This window comes from Lactuca sativa, chromosome 2 (genome assembly GCF_002870075.4).
Source record: "Lactuca sativa cultivar Salinas chromosome 2, Lsat_Salinas_v11, whole genome shotgun sequence".
NCBI lineage: Eukaryota > Viridiplantae > Streptophyta > Magnoliopsida > Asterales > Asteraceae > Lactuca > Lactuca sativa.
The window spans coordinates 187,122,186-187,135,707 of record NC_056624.2 but is presented as its reverse complement, the minus strand read 5'-3'; the positions used below and the strand labels follow the sequence as shown (position 1 = coordinate 187,135,707).

Genomic DNA, 13,522 nt, shown 5'->3' with positions numbered 1-13,522 from the left:
AATTTCCATCCCCTATGCATCCCACTTCATTTTTGCCTTCATATAGCTTCATATAACAAAGTACGTTTCTTTACAATAGAAACCAAACAATTAATACTAGCAACCCCCTCCTTAATTTCTTCTCTCGTTTGGTTTTTTTTTTTTTTTTTTTTTTTTTTTTTTTTTTTGGTAATAGTACACATGATTTTGTTGTCATCCTACTACCAAACACCACCTAGTCTATTTGGTTATATAAAATGAAATATAAAAGAATAAAATCAGATAATAGAATAAACAATATAACTGAATGAATTATTATATTTCATTATGTTGGTTGACATGTATGAATGAAGTGAGTTTTCATATAAGCAAGATAATTGCATGAATTATTATAATCCATTCTATATATTTGTATTTCAACAAAAATAAATCATTATATTTTTATAATTTTTATCTTAATCCCATTCTACATCAATATAATTAAAATATTACAAGAAATGCATGACGAGAAAATTGATAAGAGGGAGAGGGGGAGAGAGAAAAGAGCATTTGACAGCAATTAACAAAAAAAAAAAAAAAATCCTTGTAATTTCTTACCGAACCAAACACATTAGACAAGAACCAGCGATTGCGTTAACCCATTTTCTCTTTCTCTCTCATCCCTCTCTCCTCAATTCAGATCGTTTTCAGAATTCCGTCACTGATCCTTCGAGTTATCTTCTTTTGACTTTTTTCTTGATGATATTCTCCGTTATCTGTTGTCCAGAACAAACCTCACGTAAGTATCATATTATCAACCTCCCTATTTCTTCTTTTTGACTTGCACAATTTGATTTCCTTGGTTGTTTTTTCGCTTTATCTGTTCCTGTTGATTTTAGGCGATCTTTGAAGAAGAATGCTATGCCGGTATTGTAGATCATGCCCAGATCTTGTTGTATTTTGATCTCAATGTCTGGGCTCTGAATAATTGTGATAAGGAATAAGAAATATGTCGCTTTCCCCCTTGCAATTTTGTTTCAAATAGGGTTCAGAATTTGAACTTTCTTCTAAAAACTCTGAATAATTTGGTCAATGAATTGTATGATAGCTTTGATTTCAAGGGTTTCTGCATTATTGGATCTATTTTTCCCCACCTAATAGTTGGATTTGTTTGCTCGCAGGAGAAGTCTGTTTTCAAGCTTCGGCTAGGTCATATTTAGAATCCATCTTCTGTGTTTTTTGATGCTGATGTCGTCATGAAGCCGACTTATAATTGGTTTCAAGAGCTTGTGGTTCTTTGATGCTCTCCATAGGCGATATCACACCACTTTTTTTTTATTTATTTATAAGAAGCATTAAGCAATCTCTTAGCGGTTTTTGGTGTTGGGCAAGGCAAAACATTGCAGTTTGTCATTTAAGTGATGATCAAACAGATACTCAATAGGATCCCACGGAAGACACATAAGTCAACCGAAAATCGAGATGGAGGGAACTCTAATTCATCTTCGAATGCATCAACCAGTTCAAGGGGCAACAGTGATGTAGCAAATAGTCGATCTGGTAGTTCAAATCCTACATCTGGTCATGGGCAAAATCTTCAATCTGCTTCAAATACTGGCCTAACACAAGGGTCTAATAAGCTTGATAATGCTCCAAATTCAAAGTTGAATGGGAATCCAGCAGTTTCCAATGCATACGAAGCTTTACCTAGCTTCAAAGATGTTCCAAACTCTGAGAAACAAAACTTGTTCATCAAAAAGTTGAATCTGTGCTGTGTTGTGTTTGACTTCACCGACCCCACAAAGACTTTGAAAGAAAAGGAGGTCAAAAGACAGACTTTGGTTGAACTTGTTGATTATGTTTCTTCTGCAAATGGGAAATTTTCAGAAAATGTGATGCAAGAAATAGTGAAGATGGTGTCTATAAACATATTTAGAAGACTCACACCACAACCTCGTGATAACAAAATATTAGAAACTTTTGATGGGGAAGAAGAAGAACCCTCCATGGATCCAGCATGGCCTCATTTGCAGCTAGTGTATGAGTTCCTTCTAAGGTTTGTAGCATCACCAGAGACAGATGCAAAGCTGGCTAAAAGGTATATTGACCATACTTTTATATTGAGGTGGCTTGACTTGTTTGACTCTGAGGATCCAAGAGAACGCGAGTACTTAAAATTTGTACTTCATCGTATGTATGGAAAGTTCATGGTGCATCGTCCATTTATCAGGAAAGCAATCAACAACATATTCTTTCGGTTCATTTTTGAAACTGAAAAACATAATGGAATTGCAGAGCTTCTAGAAATTCTAGGAAGTATTATCAATGGTTTTGCTTTGCCATTGAAGGAAGAGCACAAGCTCTTTCTTGTTAGGGCATTAATACCCCTCCACAAGCCCAAATGCATACCGATGTACCATCAACAATTATCTTACTGCATCACTCAATTCGTTGAAAAAGACTGCAAACTTGCTGATACTGTTATTAGAGGTTTATTGAAGTATTGGCCAATTACAAACAGTTCAAAGGAGGTGATGTTCTTGAGCGAGCTTGAGGAGGTTCTAGAAGCCACTCAGCCGCCTGAGTTTCAAAGATGTATGGTGCCTCTGTTTCGCCAGATTTCTCACTGTTTGAGCAGTTCACACTTTCAGGTAATTAATCAGTTTTATTGCTTCATTCTTTAATCTTTATTATTGCTGTTTCACTTATAGCTACCTATTCATACCAATGCACCTTACTTGGAATCCTCTCTCCCATTCCCATTCCCATTCCCTGTTCGTGCTCATGTTCATGTTCTATAGAGGAAACTCTCACTTGTAAGTTGTAGCTAGTACTCTAGATATTTTCATCATATAAATAGTTTATAGGAAATTCAAGGGAGCTGTTGATGTAATTTGACCTTAAACTATGAGTTAGGTTGTTGGAAGGAAAACTATAAGCAGGGAGGGGAGGGGTAGGTTGAAGGACTAAGGATTCATAGGTATTTGGGGAAATCGGAAACCCTGTGAGTGACAAATTGGTATTAGAGGCAGCTTGAAGCAGTAACAAGAAGCATAGTCAGAGGAAAAGAAAAACCATGAGCCAAGCTGTTTGAGCTGATGCTTAAGAGGAAGTATAATGGGAGATCTGTCATAGGATCACTTGAAGAACATGATTGTTAGCTCAATTCCAAAAGTGAATCTTTTAAAGGCAATAATCAATTCAATTAACCACGACTTTCTACTTAAAGAATCAGACATTGTCAAGGACTTTGTAGTTTGGAAAGGAGTTCATCATCAATCATCATGACCTTTGCATCATAAATCCTTGATTTACTCTTTTGAATCTAAAGGAAATATTATACTTCTCATGGTGGCAAAGTCAATCTAGTTACGTTTAAATGTTGGCCAGGGTTAATGCACCTTGGAAGTTAAGGAAGAGGAAATACCATAAAAAACCCTTGTGTAAATGAGAATCTAATTATTATGATAACACTGGTGAGGTGAGATATGTGGAGAGATGAATGTTTTGGGGTATTAAGTCAAGAAAGGAAGCATGTGGGGTAAAATGCTGAGAATATGGTAGTAGATGAGGCTCTCATTTAATTTCAAGATCCACATTCATGGGATGGGACCCAAGGAAGAAGAAATGAATATGTAAGAATTTAGGTTAGGGAAATGAAGAGTGTAAAAGATAGTCTTTACCTTGTTGTTTGTATTTTAAATTTTAATTAATCATCCTTGGCTTAAATATATACTCTATTAGAGTGTAGAATGATATTGATTATTGAAAAATTAAGAATTTGTGAATGTTTGTTGTTGTAGGTGGCTGAAAGAGCATTGTTTCTGTGGAACAATGACCATATTGAGAACCTAATAAAACAGAACCGGAAAGTAATCCTCCCGATCATATTCCCGGCGTTGGAAAGAAACACGAAAAGCCACTGGAATCAAGCAGTGCGGAGCCTGACTTTAAATGTGCGCAAAATCTTCTCTGATTCGGACCCTCAGCTGTTTGAGGAGTGCCTGTCGAAATTCCAACAAGATGAATCCCGAAAGGAGGAAACCATTTCCAAACGTGAAGCCGTATGGAAACGCCTCGAAGAAGTTGCTGCAAACAGATCCATGTCCACCACTGCCCCTGGCTAGAAAAAATACCATTATTCATTATTCTTACTTGTTAGACTTCACAAACAACACAATCATGGATATGGGAACAACGGAATTAATTGGCAATCACACTGCTGCTGTTGCTGTTGGTATCATTTGAATGCCAAGAATATGTGTATATGCAGCGTATCTAATATCTATATCTATATATTTGGTACGGGGTGTCCTTGAATTTCTCCCATTTTGTTGTTGTCGAGAAAAAAGCTTTCATTTTTCTTTTATTTTTCATTTCCTTTTCTTGTTTTTTTTTTCTCCCTCTATATATCTCCATGAATTCGTCATATGATTGTACTCCTTTATTTTTTATTTTTAATGTGTATCATATTACTTTTTAACCTTTGGTTTCTTTCACTTCATTATCTGTTTTTGGTTTCCTCTTGTGGGAAATATATTCTCACTTTTAATTTCCAACTGGTTAGGCATTGGACGTTTTTAACGACTTTTCTTCTCCACCAATTACAGCCATATAATATCTTTCAATCATCTTAAGAAAACTTTTTTTTTTTCACATGTTTTTTTTTTTTTTTTTTGAACTGGATATAGGCTTAATCCAGTTATAAGTAACTAACTGAATATTATCCTAAATCCAGTTATTAGTAACTAACTGAATATTATCCCTTGTCTTTAAGGGAGAACATATATTTTTGTTAAACACCAAGGAGTTAGACGCCTTTCAAATTAACCAAACCACATAATATGATAATAGATTAAACTAAGCTTAGGGTGTGTTTGGTTATGAAAAACGGTTTTTACTTTTCAAGAAAATGATATTAGAAAATAAAGTTGAATTTTTATTTTCAGTTTTCAATGAAAATTTTAGAATTTGATTGGAAATGGTGAAGTTTCTATTTTTCATCTTAGAAATTTAAAAAACTTGTAAAAATTACTTTTTTAATTTACATATAATTTATAAAACAGAAAAATTTCATTTTTTGGAAAGCTTTTGAAATTGAATCAACCAAACACGTTTTTTAAATTATCATTTTCATTTGAACATTTTAATAGAAAACTAATTTTTTTTTTGCAACTTAACGCACTCTTAGGGTGCGTTTTGTTGTAAAAAACTGTTATCATTTTCCAAGAAAATGTTTTAGAAAATAGAATTGAGTTTTCAATAAAAATTTTAAAAAATACGTTTGGTTTGAGGCGGTAAAGTTTCCATCTTCAATTTTAAAAATTTAGAAAACTGTAAAAATCATTTTTCTAATTTACATATAATTTGGAAAATAGAAAATTTTTCATTTTCTTGGAAATTTTTTGAAAACTAAATCAACCAAAAGTGTTTTCAAAATTTTCATTTTCATTTGAAAATTCTCATGGAAAACTATAAAATTTTTCGCAACTAAACACAGTCTTTTGTTTTTGTTTTTGTTTTTTTCTTTCCATGAACCAGGGATTCCAAAACCTTAATGGTGCGTTTAGTTATGAAAAAATGAGTTGTTCTCCGAAATTTTTTTTCAAGAAAAATGAGAATTTTGAAAACACGTTTAGTCAACAATCTTTCTATATTTTTTCATGGAAAATTTTCATTTTTTGTTTTCCAAAATTTTCTACAAAGAACTTAGAAAATTTTGGAAAACCGATAATCATTTTTTTCTATATTTTTCTAATTCCAAAAAATTTCAAAAATATAAACACACACCCACCTAACCCCAACCCCACCCACCTCTACATACCCCCACCCTAACACCCCCAACACACACACACACACCACTACCCCTACAAACATACACACACACACACCCCCTTCCACAAACATACACACACATACTCACCCCTACGAATACACACACACATACACACACCTACCCCTACAAACACATACACACCCACCTCTATAAACATACACACACACATCTCACCCCATCCCCACAAGCACACACACACAACCACCCCAACCCCACCCCCACAAACACACATACATATACACCCATCACCACCACTACCAGTAGTGAGTCTAGAATAAAAAACCATGTAGTTCACTAACCAAGTTTAATCGGGACGGTTCAAGAGAAAACTGGGTTCAACCGGGTCGGTTCAACTAGAAAAATAACTTGGTCCGCATGAATAAAAATTTGGTTGAAAGAACGAGCCAAAATTGATTCTTCTTCTTCTTTTTTTTAAACAAAAACCATCTTATACATGGAGTTAGTCGGTCCAAACTAGATATCAACAAGCTTATGGTGTAAAATATGAAAATGTAAGTATTTATTTATAATAGAAAACCCTTAGAAAATTTCTTAACGACGTCAATATAGGACTCTTTAATGCCAAAAATATAATATGCCTTCTACTATCTATAGTTTATATATTTTTCTTCCTTCCTTTGTTTTCCAAACACATTAGGTAGGTTCATCAAAATAATTAAAGTAGGTCGTAAATATTATATATATATATATATATATATATATATATATATATATATATATATATATATATATATATATATATATATATATATTCTTGTTAACTTTTCAATTTTAGATAGGTCAAGTGATCCATATTGGCATTATGTAGCCTCACCATTGACCACTACCCCCACAAAAACACTCACCACTACTATAAATTATGACCCACCATCACATCAACCACTACCCCATAACCGCCATCATCACAACCGCTACCACCACCATCCGGTCACCACTGCCACACCGTCACCACCACTATCATCGCCACCACCACCCACTCTGCCCGCCCCCAACCTTCCAAAATTGTCGTTTTCTATTTTTTTAAAATCGAAAATGAAAAGGAATAATTTTTCATGTTTTCTAAATTTTCCAAAAAAAACTACAAACGAAAAATAAAAATTGGTTTTCCGTAACTAAACGTAACCTAAGCAACTCCATCATGTTTCCAGGAATAGAAGTAATCAAGCCACTCCAAGATTGAAACCACGTCCTAATCTTAGCCGAAAAATCGCATTTGAAGATGTGATCCGCATCCTCTTCGATATTACAAAAAAGACAAACCACATAGTCTAAGACAATGCCTCTGTTTACAAGATTTTTAGGCACTAGAATTCTATTAAAAGGTATATGCCAAACAAAACAATTAATTTTAATCGATACCCAACTAACCCATTTGAAGTCTCGTAAACAATTGTCTTCTCCATATTTTTAGCCATCAAGAGCCAAAGTGAACGAACCAAGAAATGTGCATAAACATCCTTTTAAACCCATGTATCTGAAACTCTGGACGCTCTAGACAAAGCACGACCTCCCACAACAACGCTCAAACAGTCTAGCTCCTCGGTCTCCTTGTTCGTCCTTGGTCGTTTCTTCCACAGCCCCCCGAAAAACAACTTTTGTATCTCCTTTTAACCTCTCTAAAACCATGCAATTTTTATCCACCTCAAGCTTATACAATAACAAGAATACATCTTTACGCATAAAATCACCGAAACATTTAGCCTTCCAAAAGTGAGTGTGACTTTCGACCCTTATCTTCCTGCAAAAAAGATTAACCAAGGAAATATTCCAACCCTTAAGCTCCCAGTTTATTCGAAAATTGGCGAGACAAGTCCCCCAATGTCACACCCCCGGCCCAACGGCGGAAACGTCGAGTGGCGTGACGTTAGGATGTTAGATTACAGATAAGGATTTCACCTGTCATTCATGACATAAATATCACTTCCATTTAACAATTGATAACTTACAAGAAAACTTTAGTTTTATTACATTGAGTTTTATCTAGGCGAATATACTCCTTGCGATTCGCTTCATAATCTTTTGCTGAAAAATCTTCTGTCTCCATTGGTGACCTAGGAATACATGTGAGTTTTGAAAGGTCAACATAATGTTGGTGAGTTCACAGGTTTTGTAAAAAATATACTTTGCCGACTTTGTTAGATTAGCACTTGTTGTATTCTTAGCTTATATCAGTATGTATTAAGTTGTTTCCTAATATTTTGGTAGCGGGATTCAGATAGTTTAGTAACTAGATCTGATCCTGGCTTTTTGGAAAGAAAAATGTATCATATTACTTTCTTTAATTTTTGTTAATATCTCTAAAATCCATTGTTGGTACTAGGGTAATATTATCCTAGTATTTTGTTATCGTGTTGCATGTACTATTTCTCTTTCCGATGTGTTCCTTAAAGAGCAACGAATTAAGTTTAATAAGGATAATATGAACTCGTTTCATCGAGTTTAAGTATACTATCACTACTTGTTTAATTAGTAGTATTTGATAATTAGTTTTAGATTAACAGAGTTACGATGAGCTCCTATAATCGAATTACGACTGTTGAGTTCCTCGAAAAACCACGACGCTTCACAGACATCGCAAATGTGTTTATAAAGTTATGCCTGTTTCGACTTGTAGTCAGGTTGTAGCTAGCAACCACATGTGGGAGTGTCAATCCCATATAGATGTATATGTATCTCTCCCGCTTAATTGAGATTTAACTATTATAGGCAGAGGCTAGCTGGAAATCCTTCACTGTGTTAATGAATCGTGTCTCATCTAACTCTTGTTGTGGGGCCTCCCCTGGTCGGTCATGTTGTTATTCTTTGTTGTATTTATGCGAGTTACTTATTATATGATGTATGGTAAAATTCGAGAGTCCAGAACTCGAGAGACGTTTCGGGAGTCAGTGGCACGGAAATCGAGAGAGAGTGAGGTGTGAGGTAGGATCAACGTAGTGCACATGAACCATCTAGGCGTTGACATGTGTCCTCTTCTCATGGTGCCACGTCATCCGTATCCTAACGAATCGAGGTATCAGAGTGCACACAATGTGCTGCGCGTAGGGTTATTTTATAAACTTTGAAAATTTGTAACTCTCGCATGTGAACTCCGGTTTCAACGACGCTTATATATCTACGTAGGTCTCGTCGTATACTACTGCTTTCCTTTTGGTCGTTTTGGCTAATTCTGACTTTCATTTTTAGCCTGTAATTTATAACCTTTATGATTTTATAAAAATCATAACTCTCTCATACAAATTCCATTTTAAGCGTTCTTTGCCTCTTAAATCCTATTTTGATTAGTACTAAAATTGTCCTTTTGGTGATTTTTCCAAAAGTCAGTTATTATCCTTGTAGTTTTCGTCGTCGTAAAGTTTACGTACGGTAGATATTTATGTACTACAAAAATCATATCTCACCCATATTGAGTCAGATTTTTGCAAAATTTATATTCCTGAGGTCACGGTAGCTTATATAATCTAAAAATGTTAACCAATTCTCAAAGTGACGCGACTTTTCATGCACCTATTTTTGAGCTTAAATGTTGACGTAATTAAGGACGAAAATTTGAATATATTGAAATATATTAGGTGGTTACAAGATTGTACTTATTACATTTTTTTGTTTTATCGTTAAATACTAACGAAAGTCGATGACGTATTTTATAGGTTGTCACATCCTCCCCATGTTGAAGGAAATTTTGTCCCTAAAATTCAGCTTGTAGTATCCAACGTGAATGCATTTATTGGGAGAATCTTAGTAGATTTAGAACTTTTGAAATTTTCCTTATGGCGTAACTTTATAGAAGAACTTTTTATTCCTATGGTTCGTTTTTGCAATGAGATTTGGAACTGCTTTGGGTTCTGTTGCGAGGGCTGGTGGCAGTGTCCATAAGTGTTTTCTAATCTTTCATAGTGGTAGGTATATTTATAATTCTTCAACTTCGTGAGGAGTTTCATTTTACACCAATAGGAAACCTAAAATCCTTATTGATTAATTGTGCTAAGGTTTCATTGAACCTCTACCTTTTGTCTCGCAATCTTGTTGCTTTTATCTTAGGATGATAGGTATGTTGTTACTAGACTTGACCTTTGTGTTGTCATTATGATGGTAGGTATGTTGTTACTATTTGTAATTCTTTTATGAGTTTCTTACTTTAGTGTAGCACTTAATTGATTGATTGTTTCTTATCTCGCTTGACGGTTTGTGGTTTACTTTGGGGCAGTACTTGTATTAATATAATTTCTTAGCAACATGTCTGCTTATTAGGTTCTAGGTAGGTTTGTTGATTATGTCACTTTTATTCTTCCTCTATTTGTTTATTATTTAGCTTGGACTCTATTTTCGTCTAGCTTATAGCTTTTTGGTGCATTTAGAGCTCATTTAATCTAAGTAATGGGTACTCTATTAGGGTTTCAGATTGAAAAGGATCATGTAAAATATTTCAGTTTAAAATATAGATTTCAAATTTTTTGGGATGCACGTCGCGTAAGTAGGTGCACTGCGCGCTAGGGCCAGACGTATAAAACGCACGCTGGTCCCCCTATTGTCGACTTGCATCTCCGTTTTTCTTCCACTTGTCATGATTTTGGGCCCACACAAAGCTTGCACGTCGTGCTTTCTGGGCTTTATCATTTTCTTCCTTTCGATTCCTCTTCTATTCATGTACATGTGTCCTAATTCTTAACACTTTTATACTTATAATGGGCCTTGAATTCCCGTTTTTAGGTTTTTGGGGCTTTCTTGGATTTTGCCAATTTTTGTCATAAAATATGAAATTGAATGGATATATCGTTAGTATATTGACTGATTAACATGGTTCTATAGTCGATTTCTCCAAAAATCCTACAATAACCCTTAAATTTTGAGATTTTTCGGGTTTAGGTGAAAAGCTAGGGTTTTGCTCAAATTTGGACTTATGTTGTGTCTTAAACCAAATTGGTGATGTAACATCTTAAAAATCATAGAAATTTAAAATTTTCAAAACAATCCATTAACCATAAAGTGTTTACAAAAACCATTATTTCAAAAGTGTAATCATAATCAAAGTATCCCAAGATCCAATATCATAAAAACATGAAGATGTGCACGATCACGTCTTCGCTTTCTGTCACACCCCCAAACCAGAACGGCAGAAACGTTCGGGGGTGGTTGACGTCATGCGTAGTATCACAACAGTTGTATCATAGCAAGCATAGTAAACACAACCAAACATTGAATACATATATGAATAAGGTTTACATTGTCTTAGTACATAGTTTTGTTCATATCGAAAGTAGAATAGAAAGACGTGACTCTAACGCGCCGATTTCTCCAAAAGTCCTAGAAGTACCTGTCTACTAAATCCCTGAGAATACAAGCAGTTTTGAAAGAATATCAGCATAAAGATGGTGAGTTCATAAGCATTTAGTTTTTATGGAAAATGTTTCCTTGATTCCTTTTGAAAAGTGTTCCTCAAGAAAATCCTATATTTTCTTATGAAAAGCATGTTTGAAAAAAAACCATTCCTTCCATGACATCCAGATTCATACAAGGTATGTACAATCCAAGGAGTCGTGGAATGAATATGAATATCCGTTAGTTACATGTAAAAATAATCCGTTAATGAATAGCCGAGTTATCCCGGGAAAATCCTATATTTTCCCTAAAGTTGATGGTTGATTATCCGTTCCAAACTAAGGTGTACAAGTATCTAGCATACTTATATCGATAAACGTAATTTTCCTTTAAAAACCCTGGTTACTCCCAGTGAGGTATATTAGCCCTATTTTATAAATAAAACTAATAAAAGAAAACGTGTTGAACTAAATCCTGAAGGTACTATTAATACCCTCCAATAATTAAATCGGTTATTACTTTGAGGTTAGTTTGTTTGATTCATTATTATAAAAGTAAATCTCTGCTATCTAGGTTGTGAGTGTCATGACCATAACTGACTGGATATGGCCCGCAACGGCCAGTATTTGTAACGCCCGCGTTTCCAGGCTAGGCATTTTCGTTGATGTAATAGTCTAGGTTAACCTTTGTAACCCGTTTTGAAATAATAAAAGTGTATTATTTGAGTATTATGTGTTTTGTGCTTAATTGCTTAATTATGTGGTTTGATTAATTAAGAATAAAAATAAGCGTCAAAATTAAAGTGTGAGATAAGCCCGATATCTTTTCATAAAGTTGTAGTGGTCGAAACAAGGATTCCGGAGATATAAGGAATGCCGAAATCCGAGTTATAACGAAGAAGTTATGACCTGTCGAAGTTTCGCGACAGAACCGGCATGACCCAACGCGACCCAGCGCGACGTAAATAGTGAATTTAAGGTAGATAGATATCTATCCTTAGTGACCTAAATGAGAATTGAAGATCTCATCGATAGTAGTGCAACGACGGAAAGACGGACGAAATCGGAGTTCAGATGAAGGAGTTATGAATTTCGAACGGAGTTTTCCTGTCCCGGCCTACTAAAGATATTATATAAGTAATATACTTATAATATATTAAAAATAAAGTCAAAATTAGCCAATGGAGTCTAAACGAGAGTTGTAGAGCATAATCTCACCTTCGCGGCGATATAAAGAACGTCGAAAACGGAGTTCGTATGCAAAAGTTATGAATTTCTGAAGTTCGGGGCGCGAAACCCCAAAACTGTCAGAGACCATGACGTGGCAAGTGTCCTGACACCCCCGGGAGGCCCCCAGATGCAACTTGGGATGACGCATGCAGTGACGACCAAGCCCACGACGTGGAAAAAGGTTGCCACGACGTGGCAAGGGCCAAATTTGCCCTATAAATAGATTTGAAGGGCCAGCCGTTTAAGGTTGCTATTTTCTCTCTTCTCTCTCCCGTTTTGCATCGTTTTGCGTGCCAGAAATATCCCGAAGCCCCGGTATTGTTCTCAAGCCCCGAGGCAAGTCCCGAGATCCCGAAGATCCCGAGAAGTGCGGTTCCCGAGCCGAAGCTCTGCCCGCGAGAAGTTCGATTTTTGAAGAGATCTTCCAGATCTACTGAGGATTACTACTTCTGCAAGTCGTAGTGCTGTCCGATCATCTTCTGATCAAGTGAGTGTGTAGTTACCTTCTTCCAACACATTATTATAAAGTATTATATATAAAATACGTGCTATGTGTATATATTTTGTTGTTATATGTGTGAATGTATATTCACTCTCTTCTGTCTCATAGATCTGAGTTATTCTCTATGAAATATGTGTTATGTGTGTGTGTGCCTCATCTGTTATGTGGATTATGTGTTGATTAAAGCATGCTATACAGGTTTTCAAAACTATGTATAAAAATGTATATTTTATCTACTAATATGTTGGGTAGAACATGGGTAGATAGTTGGTGTGTAATAAACAGACGAGAGGCCTCGTTGTTGTTTGATTTAGTCATCTAGCGGAGTTTAGATGACGACCACTGGCTATTCTAGACAGTCTTGTGGAAACATTAGCAGGTTCGCTACCTGTAGGTGTTAATGAACTTGGGTGTTCATTCGCTGTACTCCATCCCCCTCATGGTTGCCTTATTTGACTTATATTGCTGAGGTACCCCCGAAGCATGTGTTGTCGCCCCGATGAAATATTCTTAGGCTAGGTCCCTTGTGTTAGTTGTTTTAGGGACATAAAGTGAGAATAACGAGAATGGGTAATTGGGTTATTGTTGGTTGGTGAAAATTAAATATGATTATTTATTGTGGGTTGAAAACCCTATATGCTCACCAGGCTCCCAAGCCTG

General features: G+C 35.4%; 1 protein-coding gene across 2 annotated transcripts; it reads left to right on the top strand.

The window, feature by feature from the left end:
• Positions 1–541: 541 nt before the first annotated feature.
• On the top strand, positions 542–4,441 carry LOC111889356 (serine/threonine protein phosphatase 2A 57 kDa regulatory subunit B' theta isoform). Of its 2 annotated transcripts, XM_023885509.3 has the most exons (4): positions 542–757; positions 858–885; positions 1,140–2,609; positions 3,762–4,441. In XM_023885509.3, exons 3-4 carry the CDS (start codon positions 1,380–1,382, stop codon positions 4,083–4,085), a joined length of 1,554 nt encoding a protein of 517 aa, XP_023741277.1. In that variant the 5' UTR covers positions 542–757; positions 858–885; positions 1,140–1,379; the 3' UTR covers positions 4,086–4,441. The 2 variants fall into 2 exon arrangements, with proteins under 2 accessions (XP_023741277.1, XP_023741271.1); XM_023885503.3 differs by lacking the exon at positions 858–885.
• The last annotated feature ends 9,081 nt before the right edge of the window (positions 4,442–13,522 follow it).

Bases quoted from the DNA above. Each gene is read 5' to 3' on its own strand.
- LOC111889356 (XM_023885503.3), top strand. From the start codon at position 1,380: ATGATCAAACAGATACTCAATAGGATCCCACGGAAGACACATAAGTCA. The intron at 2,610-3,761 runs GTAATTAATCAG...TTGTTGTTGTAG, and splicing joins TGAGCAGTTCACACTTTCAG to GTGGCTGAAAGAGCATTGTT.